At 37.1% G+C, this 12,523-nt stretch overlaps 1 protein-coding gene across 2 annotated transcripts in view; it reads left to right on the plus strand.

Moving 5' to 3' along the window:
• The window catches only part of MTX2 (metaxin 2), a 36,181-nt gene that overhangs the window by 10,909 nt on the left and 12,749 nt on the right, over positions 1-12,523 (plus strand). Inside the window, exons 2-3 of one of the 2 annotated variants that reach the window (XM_030454584.1) lie at positions 4,298-4,345; positions 5,312-5,358. The exons of the other annotated variant lie outside the window; for it this stretch is intronic. Of the exons in view, the coding sequence (XP_030310444.1) occupies positions 4,298-4,345; positions 5,312-5,358 (95 nt within the window). The remainder of the gene's footprint in view (positions 1-4,297; positions 4,346-5,311; positions 5,359-12,523) is intronic. 2 annotated transcript variants of the gene reach the window in all.

The raw sequence follows: 12,523 nt of genomic DNA on the forward strand, positions 1-12,523 counted from the left end.
TTTGGAACTTTTTTTTAAAGATCAGAAATGATGTATTTTCTAAGTTGTTCTCTTGACATGACAGGTGAGGAGTCCAGGAGTCTGTCTTGCTAGATAGTTAGAAACCTGAGTAATAAGACTCTGCTGGGAACATACAGCACATCAGTTCACAGAATTTTCTTCTAAAAGTCTTAATTTGACACCTAAGAACCCCAGCAACACTTTGAAATCTGCATTTGCTATGCTAAACTGTTAATAAGTAAAACACTTTGACTAACAAATTCATTGCGATTAGTGAAATTTTCATGCATTTTTAGTCATCCCCAAAACCAAAGAATATTTTATGTAGGTGATCTACGTGCCGTTTGACTTCTCCCATTGTGATGCTGCATCTGCCGAATTCTCAGTTCTTAGGATTACTGACAGTGCTTATGCAGTAATGCTTTCTGTGTCCATCTCCATTTAATTCATACTTTCCATTAGCTTTTGAACTCAAGGTTCATTTCAGACAAATTTAATAGGGAGGACTTATTCCACAGATAGTTGTTTCCTATAACTGTCTTTAAAACAAGAAGTGTGGTAAAGAAGGGAAAGACAACAGTGTGAGGTTTGCTTGTCCTGAACAAACAGCAAATAAATCACATGAGAGACCAAATACATGAGTTTGTTGAGCATGGGAAAAGTTTCAGTTGGGTGGGAAAGCAGCTTTTACTAAAGACTGCAAGCCTGAGAGACAGACCTATTGAAAACCACACAATAGTAATTCCTCTAATTATGGAGGCATAAGGAAGAACCAAATAGTTCCTTATTCTTAAGGTATGTAGACAAGCTGTTCCTGTAAGGCAAACTTCCAGTTATTTCATCCTGTGAGCTGCTAATGATAAAAATGTCTGTTGTGTAGGATCTGACACATAATTGTGATTCTGAAAGCTTCTGAAACAGAATTGACATCACATTTGTTAATTTTCCCTTTATATACCTGGTGCCACAGTAGCTGTGGTTTGCAGGGAAATTAACATCTACAGACCAGATGATTATAGTTGCCGAAGGATAAACTGGATTTGACTTCATTAGTGCACAAATGATAAGTTTGTGAGGAGTTATTATGGCATTAATCAACTTGATGGATTGGAAATATGACAGAACTGAAGTAGCGTGTAATATTAGTGCCTATTATTCTACAAATTATGTCTTCACCTACATTCATAAGGCAAGAGTCATTGCTGTACATTAGAGATGCTACACACTTTCTCCTCTTGTGGGGCCATGTGACATCTCATTAGTGATTTTTTCTCTTCCCCTCGTGGGTTCTGGTCTTAGCTGCGTATTTTCACCTTACAACTATTCAAAAGTGGCTTGAGAGCTGATACTGGAATTTAGCTTGTACCTTATCAACTGGACATCTCATGTAGCAATGTGTATTTAGACTTCTCGCTCCATCAGAAAAAAAAACATTTAATACTCAACATCCTGAGAGTGAGTAGAAATTGGAATATATGGGACAGATAATGAGTAGATATTTATTTCTTTGATGTCCAGAGGATTGCACAGACTTTGTGTGGGTACTTCTGGTATGATTGAAGACAATCTGCTGCATGCAATTCTGAATGCATGCTGCAGAATGTTTTTTCTAGGATAAAAGTAATAATGTGTGAATATTAGTGTGATGTTGATTTTTTTTTTAATCTAGTTGGTACAGTGATAGCAAAATCCATTATCTTTGATCTGGTTTGTCTACAGACAACTGAGAACCTTGGTTGAAGGATGGTGAGCATGTGTCCACCTTGTGCAAATACCGTTAGAATACCGTGATCTCCCTTAGGAGACCATAAGGTACAGGAGATATTATCTATTAATTTTCTTAGAACTGCTAAAATTGAGAGTTTAGGGTGTACTGATAATGAAGTCTGAGGTTTCCATGTGGCTGTGTGTATGTCCTCGTTTCATTTAACTGGTAAAAAACCTATGTTAATACACAACTAAACCACATGAATGGATGCCAAGATGTTAAACCACCCTCAAGTTGGGCATCTGCTTCTGTACTGAAGCTGTGGGATGAAGACTTCATACAATGACTAATGAAATTAGAGTCACCAGATAGAGTTCCTGAAAATCTGTGATTGATAAAATGTAGAAGACAAATTTGAGCCTATAAGGACAAACAAGTTACAAAAATATTCTACTTTTATTTTAGTTTATAGCATGAATATGGCATGCCTCTGCAGAAGTGTAGTTTTGGATTCTGTATGCCAAGAGGCTGTTTTATTTATAAATACATATATATATATGTATATGTATGTATGTATATGTATATATATATATTTATGTGTGCATGTGTTTTAGAAGTGTGTGTGCATATATATATGTGTGTGTGTGTATATATATATATATATATATATATATATCTCCACAGCTGCATATAGCTTCATGCCAAGCTAAAACTGTGTTTCAATTTCTTGAAATATACCCATCTCTTTTGCTGGAAAATGAAAAGTTAATTTGACTTTTGTGAGCCTAAAATATTTTAGCTATGTGCTTGTTTAAAAATAGGCCATTTCTCGTTTGGGCTGGAATACAAGAATTAGATATCTATCTTATATTTCAGTCTGAAGAGGGTCAGGCAAAAACTTTCACTAGAAATGGGCCCATGCAGTTTGAAGTTCCTCATACCATTTTGGGCTTGTAAAAAGGATGTTTTCAATGTTTGGCTGGAGTATTTACGAGGTCAGTATCTTTGTTACTTCTGTAAGGCACTCAGAGTCCAGTGCTGAGAAGTTTGTTGAAGTATAATAATAACATCCATAATTTTCTCAGTCTGTTTGCTCTTTGAATACTTCAGTGAATCTGAAGAAATGTATGTTAGATAAATGATTTTAAAAAGTTAAGGCTGTAATATTGCAGACACTCTCTTAGTCTCTCTTTATTTAAAGGAGAAAATGTACTTCCACCTCAAGAATTTTTACTCCAGGGCAGAACTTTAATGGAGGGGTGTAAAACCAATAACTGCTACAATAAAACATAAAACATTTTTTCATGACACTTAAATGTGATTAGTTGCTTTCTCATGCCCATACTGGTGTAGCTTTGATAGGCTCTGTACATTAATGTTAGAGGCAGTGACCCTTGCAAAACTGTGTAGTGTTAGAAGCTTTGCAGTTCTATGCAACTTCAATGAATTTTAATACTTCGTGAGTATACAAAAAGAATAATAGTTAGAAAATTGTGCATTTTTTTCTATGAGTTCTGAGGTCAGAAGCATGAAGAATGACTTTACTGAGGCCAGTGGCATATTTCTGTTTGAACCACACATAGTTATTTATAGAAATTATTGCTTTTAAAAAAACAATTTATGTGATTAGAACATTAGATTTGTTTACAAATAGGTAGTTTGGGTAGAACAAAAGATTTGAATCGGTATTTAAAAATAGATTTTTAATCAGACCTTAACAAGAAATGTAATGAAAACCAAACAATGTGTTGGTCTGTTATCTCAGTGCTACCATTAACTGTAAATCAGTAATGATTATTATTATTTTTGCCTTCCCATAAATTCAAATGGAGTATGGTTGATTAAGTGCAACGGTTCCCAACTGCAAGATGTGATAGTCTCTTATTTCCGTGTCTTGTTTATTTATTTAACAACTGGTTACTGTTTTGAACAACTGATGATGCAGTTTTTTTAATGCATATTGACATCCCCATTTTACAGTTGATTAGTACATAATCTAAAGCAATAGGCTGTCCCATTCGAGTCATCCTGGTGGGTAGGTTTCCGAAATGCCCAGGCACCTGTCTCTGCCAGTAATATATAGGACCACTGTGGATGCAACTTTGAAAGGCAGAAAGCTTTTCCATTTCCCCAATTTTTCCCCATTTTCTCTTTTTCCATTTCCTTCATACTTGTCTTGAAGGTTTGTGACTCTTTCCTCCATGTCTTGTTCCATTCTTTCCAGAATTCTTTGTCTAGGAGCTTAATAAATAGTTGCTCTTGAGGGTGTCCAGAAGTGTCTTTATGGTAGAGGGAAAAGCTTTAGCTGCTTGAGACTTACAAGGCTGTTCTGTAACATAGCTTGAATTTTAGCTTTTCTTAAAACTCGGAATTTTGGGACTTAGTTTTCTGCACTGGGTTGTGTCTGTGTGAGCAGGACAGAAGTGAATGAGAAGATGATGACAGTGGGCAGGTTTTTAGGGCAGGTTAAATCTTACATGAACATCTTTGCAATTGGAGTTCCTGCTCTAGGTAACGTTGATGTTCAGTTAACATCTGTGAGCACATTGTTGCTTGGCTTGCTGAAGTTAATTCATCTTTTTTCCACAGCCGCAGAGCCTTGGCCTGAAAATGCTGCATTGTATCAGCAACTGAAAGGTGGGTACACTGGTTTTAGCAATTAATAGTGACTTTATTTTTAGATAACACATTAAATATGCTCTAAGATAATTACTGTGAGGAGGCACAGAAACTGTTAAAAGGGCCTTTGTGTTTGGTCAGAGGTTTTAGCTATGCTTGCATCTGCCAATATAAACCAGCTATTCATGGCCTATGAGGTCCTTGGTTTATTATTGACTCATTATATTGGCTGCTGTAGGCAGTGTAAAATGATGTGGTTGCAGGCACAGTTGGCAGATTTACTGCACCAATAGCTGAGGCAGCAGATTTTTGAAGTCTTGTGGTAAAGTGGGCTCTCAGTAAAAAGGAACTGTTAAAATGTATAGGCTAGGATGGTTCAGGCTCCCTTTAGCAGCTCTTCATATATCATCAGATCACATTATGGCCCCCATTTGGGGCTCAGCAGCCTGCTACAGTTGTCAGAAGACTGCAAAGTAATGAAGACTAATAGGTAGCAGCCCTAGTCTTCTAAGCATGGAATTTTTATTGCAGTGAACTTGTCATCTTTCTTTTGTGTGACAGACCTAGACACAGTGTGCCATATTAACTGCAAGCTGCTTTTATAGGTTTCTGAAGGCTTTTACTTTTTAGCCAGACGAGTTATGAAGATGCGGTTTTGTTTAACTTTGATTAGAAGAGGAGTAATTGGCATGAAACTCAAGTATTTGGTTTTTAGTCGTGAGATTTCTTTTTTTGTACAGTGTTGGTAATACATGATAAATGCAACCGCATTTGCAAGAAAAATATTCCTGGTTGTTTTTTTTTTGTTTGTTTTTTTTTTTCACTAATATTAGTATCAGAGTTTTCTAGTCCAGCTGCATAATAATAACATATGTGCTCCTTGGTTTATGTGTAATGCAACTCAGAATGACTTAGAATTTCAGGTCAGTAGCTGAATGGGCATTATTTTTTGTAATTGTTTTGTTTTTGGTTTTCTTTCAACAGAGGATCAAATTTTGCTTTCTGATAATGCATCTTCCCTTGCTGTTCAGGTAAAATGCCATCTTTTCTAAGCTAAAGATATTAATTTAATTTTATTTTTGAATGATTATATAGCTAAAATAACTGTATATGGATAAATGAATAATTTAAGAATTATTTCTGTCAAAGTCAGTGACTTCTTTCCTGAAACTAATGTGCTTAACATTGCCATTGAAGTGCCAGAGCCTAAAGGACATGGGGATTCTGAGTGTCGTGTATAGAGTGCTGCTGCTTGTACTTGTATTTGTATTGGTCTATGTTTGAACAGTATCTGCTTGTCTTCCTACTTTGGGAATTGTGCATGGTTCCCATCTTTGTCACTTGGTATCCTAGTTTGTCTTGTAACATCTTGCATGATGCTAGCTGGTTATTTAATTTTCGAAGTTAATACTGCCCCAGGCTTGAGGCATATTTGCTGTGTGCTGTGGGCATTAAATCTCTATGTGTCTCTGATAGGTTTTCTCAATTTCATCATGTATACAGAGTTGAGATCCAGTGTGGTTTTGAGAAATAGTCCCTGTAATTGACAAAATCACATCTCTAATTGACCTAAAGGTACCTCTGTGGCTCTGAAGTCTGTGTAACCTCCTTTAACCCATTAGGTTCAGTAACCCCAAACCTTGAGGGGATGTTTTCCCCATTAGTAGAGAGGGCCTGGCTGTCAGATGTAGCATTGGGCAGGATGTCTATAAGGATCCTGTTCTTCAAAGCAACTTTTCTGCTGCTTTGCATAATAGGGAGTTGCACTTTTCCCCTGTTTCCTGCTTTTTGTGTATGGTTTAGCTTAGAGTAGTTAGCAAGCAGTCTTTGAGGGCTGTCCAAAAAGGTCTCATCTCTGATTTAACCAAAGCAGGACACTTGGAGGCTGTAAGTGGCATGACTGGTAAGAAGGTTAGGATCATTTGATTGTGCTAACTACTTCCAAGACCTCTTAACTTTTTGTACTTCTGGTCTGGCAATCTAGGAAAAACCTCGAAGAATACATTCTGTCACATCAAGAAGGTACCTTTACCCTGCTGGAAAGATGGGTCATCTTTGATGCACCAAATAAATGAGGCAATGTTATTTGTTGGTCAGTGTGTTTTGTATCTTGCCTCACAGTAATGCAAATAATTGTTTTTGTTGCTAGCTTGATGTCAGTGTTCCATTTTACTCCAGCAACTGTATCTTTTGTAGTTCTCATGAATTTTCTTACCATCTAACAATGTTCATAGGTGTGGCCCATATTTAAAGCACAAAGAAAAGAAACAATATAACCCTAAAGTTTCCTTTTGCAATGCATCATTTTGCTTTACTGTTTTCCAGTCCATTGTTATCCTACACATGTCACTTAGATGATAAATTAACTATAATATATTAAAAATGCTTGGTTTTCTTCAATGTTCTCTAGCAGGACAGCTGATAGTAGCCATGACTATAAATATGGCTCCAGTAGATATCTGATCTTAAACTTTATAGAACAATTTTGCATTGGGGAATCATATCTATTTTGAAGAATGTGTAACATGGTTGTGACTGCAAAAGAAGAGCTATTCTTGGTGTCTGATTCATTTTGAAATGATACTAGGATCTGTAGTTATGTATTACTACTGTAGGCATCAGAAAGCTTTAAATATGGCAGTGTGTTTTACATAAGGAAGTTGCTGAGGTCCTGTGTTTTAGAATTTACTTTTTATTCTGATTAGAATTATGCTTATCTTTTTACTGGGTATCTTTTTGCTGTTTTTTGTTTGTTTGTTTGTTTGTTTTTCTTTGGCATTGGGCTCTTTTCCTAAAGAAGAAATGTGAATGGGAGATAGAAGGAGAAAAGGAGCTGGTATCTAGGACTTTCATCCCCACTGTTACCATTCCTTTTCTCCCTGTTACTGATGTCAGGGAGACATGAAATGAGAATATCACCTGAGCAGATACATAGCTTGGTCATGGCTTGTTGAACTCACATGTGGTGAAAATATACCAGAATTTTGAGTCCCTCTGATCGAAAGAGCATATGGAATCAGCTGCCATTAAATCTTTAAGGAACATGGTTCACAACAAGACTCTAAATGTGCTGCAACTGGCCTTTCAGAGCTTTCCCCAAATCTTCTCACAGCACCTCTTCAAAATGTTGCTTTGAGCTAGCTCAAGTGCTATTTGAGTGCTATTGCTATAATATTTATAGCTATTAATAAAGAATACAGTCCATGCCATAGCAAGTAATTAGAGTGAAAACCCTTTAGAAATTGACAACCCTGCAATACAGAGAGTATTTCATGTACCTCTTGTCAACAGAGCAGATCAAGCAGACAGCAGAGCAAGTTACTCTCAGTGTACCACTGTTGTTGGCATTTTGTTTAAATGAATGAGTGGTGAGGGCTGCAGACTGAACACAGGAAGTTGGTTGAGTCTTGCTGTTTTAATGATTGGACTTAGGACTTCTTGCACAATGAAAACTGGACTCCTGACTACAGCTGCATGTCAGCTACAGAGGGCAGGACAAAGTCTTCTGGGAATTGCTAAGTGGCTGAGGTGGTGCTTTCAGTAGTTGACTAACAAAACCAACCAAAACCCAAATTCCCTCTCATCTCTGCTGCTTCTGGTAGGATTTTGTTGTTGTTTGGTTTTTAATTCCCCTTCTGCCCATTTTTGTTCTTGGAAACTGACTAAATTAACAAATCCTTTGTATTTTACTGGATTCAGCTTATTTTTATTTGCTGGAAATGCCACATAATTTCAGTTGAGCTAGTGCATTATATCTGGTACAACTTGGTGCCTGCACTCCTTTTTTCTTGACCTGAATTAGTTATGTATTAGCATTAACGAGTTGTATGGTCCTGGTGAAAATGAAGCCCATTTTTTCTTAGGCTGCAAAATCTTGATTTGACTGAAATTTTACTTTATCTGCAAACGAATTAAAAGCAAGGGGAAATATTAATTAGTAATGATTATCCAGCTATAGGAAAGAGAATGTTTTATGTAGAATGAATGCTCTGTTCTTCCTGTAAGGTGTTCAGGCCTATTCCCATTAAAGTTAATGAAAACAAAAACCTCATAGGTAACATGAATCATGGTTAAAGCCATTCTCTGCTTATTTATTGTATGGTTTCCATTTTACAGCATTTCTGCTTCTTAGTCCTACCATAGTAAAAAAAGGCACAAAAAGACCCAGAAGCACATACACAACTGTCTTCTAATAACAAAAAACTCCACAGCTTCAGGGAGGGTAAATTGAGATTTAAGTAGGTTAAATTACCACAGAAAAGGGTATTTCAGTCTGAAGCAGAGAGGCTTCATCTCCCCCTTGGCACCCAGTAAAGCCTTTTTGTTCAGGGTAGAAGTTGTGTGGTTAGGAGGAGGGAGGGGGTTAACTCAGCTGCACTGTGCCAGGCCTTTTGCCTCAAATGGCAGCAGGAGCATCTCTGAGCACTGTTCCAACTTGTCGGGAGGAGGAATGTAGATGTTGAGACTGCCTCTGTTATTACAGGTTCTTCTGAAATCTTTATGCAAATAGTCTCAGAGTCTTGCTTAAAAGGCTGTCTAAAATGTTCAGGATTTTGGAAATTCTCATAGCTATCCTGAGGTTATAGAGCCTGAAGTTCATTATGTTAAGATATGTATTAATTGCTTGTGCAATTGATGTCCTTGTAAACGGTCTTAATGTATTCCAGGAAAGTACATTTAGAATTGTTTGTTCTTAGTCCTGAATGACAGAAGGATGTTTGGGCAATTTAAAATTGTGTTACACAGACCAACTGCTTATTTACTTCAACAAGTAATCAAATAAATGTGTAAATTGTGAATGATTAATTTCCCTTGACACATTTGTGATTTTGTGTGTGTGTGTGTATGAATTGTGGTTTGTTTTTTCTCTAGACAAAACATTAGCAGAAAATTGAACTTGTTGCTGAGGCTTGAACAAAGGCTTAGTACTGAAATGAAAATCTGACAATTTCTTTTTTTTTTAAGAGAATAAAAGCCGGAATTCTTCATGATGAGAAATGCAGTATCAACATAATCAATCTAGCAGCATTGTGTTGTAGCTGAAAACACGCTTAAATCCCAGGCCATACTGGTACTGTTTGTGAGTGAAACATCTTTCATATAGTTCTAAGATGAAATTACCCCTGAATGAATAGCATCTTCATTTATCTTCAAAACCTCTGTGCTACTAGTGAATCTACTCTTTCCGCATTCTACAACAAGAATTACATTACACCATTAGAGCAGCCTTGCGCTGCAGTGTAAAATAGATTGTTTTGGAGAATGAACGTGGCTCTGCTATAAATTACGTTCACAGGTACAAAGGAATTTGTTATTTTGTTTAAAATAGTCACAAATATAATTAAGCTCTTAATTTATGTTAAACTACAAATGTGGCCATTACCATAACTGGATTAGGAATTTAATCTGTCATTCAAAGAATGATACTGAACAGTTTTCATTTATAACCTTAGACACACTATTTCAGTTACAGGGTCTGCAGCTGTTTGATATGAAAACTGAATTATTCTGTAGATTTGTTCATGGTTTTTAATTTTAAAATGCGTCTTGCAATAAAGTAGAGAATAACTCTTTAGTTGTCATCACATATTTTCCTTTGTATGCTCATGAAATAATGTAAAAATGAAAACAGAAAATGCCTTCTACCCTTTCTTCACAACAGTATTGTGTGAGTGCTTTTAGAAGTGCTGCTGAATAAGAGATGGCTTGGAATGGCTTGTTTTTTATTAAAAACTGATCGTGAATATATCTTCTTTGAATGAAGCCTGGAGTGTGCCAACTGAAAATAGTGTTTCTCATGTGGGGATATAAGTTGTGAACTATTTGAGTCTTGGCATAAGTAATCTCATTCTTGCCTCTGATCTCAGAAACTGCAATCTGGATATGATTTACATCGAGTTGTAACTCATTTTTAATGAGTATATGTTTTTGCTCTTATGTATTATTCTGCAAAGGGACTGGAGGGGAAGAGGAGAGTGTTGTGATGGAACTCAGACAGAGTGATTCGCTGCCTGATGTGTGTTATGTTTCCAACTGACAGGGTCCAAACAGCCCTTCCTTAGCTGGGGAGAGCAAAGAGAAAAGGAGAGCAAGAGTAAAAATGGCACCTAAAGTAATTAACTGTAGGAAAAAATACAAAATTATCTCCTCCTTTCTCTTATTCCTTCCTGTTGTATTTCATGCCCAGTCATTTTCCATCCTTGTCATCATAGGAAGACACAATGCCATCACTTTCTTGCACTGTCTTGAGGGCAGCAGCTACAGCATAGGTGAGAATGTCAGCTATGTGAGGAGGGAGGGGAGGGTGGGGTGAGTTGCCCTGTGGCTGGCTGTGGTTTTTGGGCTCTGGGCTTTTGAACTGTGCCAAAGCAGCACAGAGGTGATTGTTCTGAGTATTTTGTTTTAGATAACTGAAATCCAACATACTACCTACATTTTGAATTTGAAATTGCCTAGGTTATAAGGAAACAAAACATGCCTTAAGTTGATTTGTGACCTTTAAGCAACACTGCTATTGTACTCTGTAATTCTGGCAGGAGGTGTCACCTGCCATGATTGAAATGAAGGATAGACATAAGATGTTGATTAATTTTGTAACAAATGTCACCTCAAAGCTTGCTATCAGCTCTTGTCAAGCAGATGCAGGTACTTTGTTCTCTCACAGTAAAAGTATGAACTGGCTGGTTCTGTGCTGACTTGAAAACCAGAATGGTTCATGTTACTGCTCTCTGGGAGGAGAAGGCTGTGCAAGGCAGACTCTAGTCCTGTATGGATCAGTGTGTGGTACAGCAGGAAAGACACTGAGAGGCATATTCTCCATTAATTTCTTCAATTCGTTGTCTTCACTCCTACACTCTTTCTCCCTCAGTCTATAACAGTAAATATTGTAAGGGCAGGGAAGGATGGACATAATTAATCTGATGGCACCTTTTTTCCTTCCTCATCTCTGTTTCTTCTCATGGACTTGAAGCAAATGTCCACCTCCCTGTCTACAGCAAGGTTTCACATTAAAACCAAGGTGCCTCTGTGGGCAGGAGCAACTTTGTAGACTAGGTGCTTTTGGTCTGGAAGCAGAGAGGTAGCATTGCTAAAAATATATTTTTCACATTTCTTCTTTCCCAGGTGCTGAAAGAGTAAGTGTTGCTACAGGTAGAGAGGCTGGAAAAGTGTGAGAATAGAGACTGCTAGCCTGCAGGGAAGAGAGGCAGAGAGCATGTGTGGGAGAGAAGCTGACAGACCCTATTAAGCCAAATCTTTATTTTTTAATACTTTCATCTCTTTTTGACATTAACCTTATCAAAAGAAAGGACACACTTTGTTCCAGAAATAACTTAGAGAAAAGTGTTCATAGCAGACATTGTATTGAACATAGGTTACTGTGCAGGACAGTTTCCCAGGCATCTGCTTCAGTCAGTGACCAATGCCAATACTGCACAAGAAATTGGGCCCCTGTTTCTGAATTTATAGAAATGCAAATAATCAGTGGAACATCTGGATAGAGGAGGTACTCCTGCTGATGTCAAGGGAATAAACTCAGTTCTTCTCAATCCAAGATTTCATTATCCTTGTTTTATGCTGCATTAACTAGTATGAGCCATGAAATTACTCATTCCTTTTAAAAGCTTGAGCGTTTTGGTTTGATGTCCTTCAATTGTAGTCAATTCTATATCTTTATGCTTGAGTGAAGCTTCCTTTATTTGTGTAAAGCCTACCAGGCAGTCATCTCTTCATCTTCTGTAACATAGGCAAGGGGAAATACTAATCTCTTCTCTTTATGAATTGATCCAAACAGTTATCTCTTTGGATAGATGTTAAGCGTAAACCCCCCCAAAATATTATCCTTTCCAGCAGGAATGAATTTCTCCTTTCCCTGCTTTGAGTTTGTTTGGAAGAACTGTTTTCAAAGTATCAGAAAACATTTTCAGTGAACATCTTTGCAGTTACTCTGGACTGGAAAACTTCAGATAAAAGTAGCATTTACCAGTTTTACTACAGACATGATAATTCCCCTCCCCATTCTGTTCTGAAGAACTGCAACTGCTGTAGTATATTGCATGAGAAACCTAGGTGCTGGAGGAGATCCAGGTCATGGCCTACAATAGTCACCTTGTTTTTTCTGCATTACTACATTTATTTTCCAGAGGAGAAAAGAGGGGGAAATTTAATGCTGTTCTTTGGAATTACAAGTATTTGCAG

Source organism: Calypte anna, chromosome 7 (genome assembly GCF_003957555.1).
Source record: "Calypte anna isolate BGI_N300 chromosome 7, bCalAnn1_v1.p, whole genome shotgun sequence".
Classification (NCBI taxonomy): Eukaryota; Metazoa; Chordata; class Aves; order Apodiformes; family Trochilidae; genus Calypte; species Calypte anna.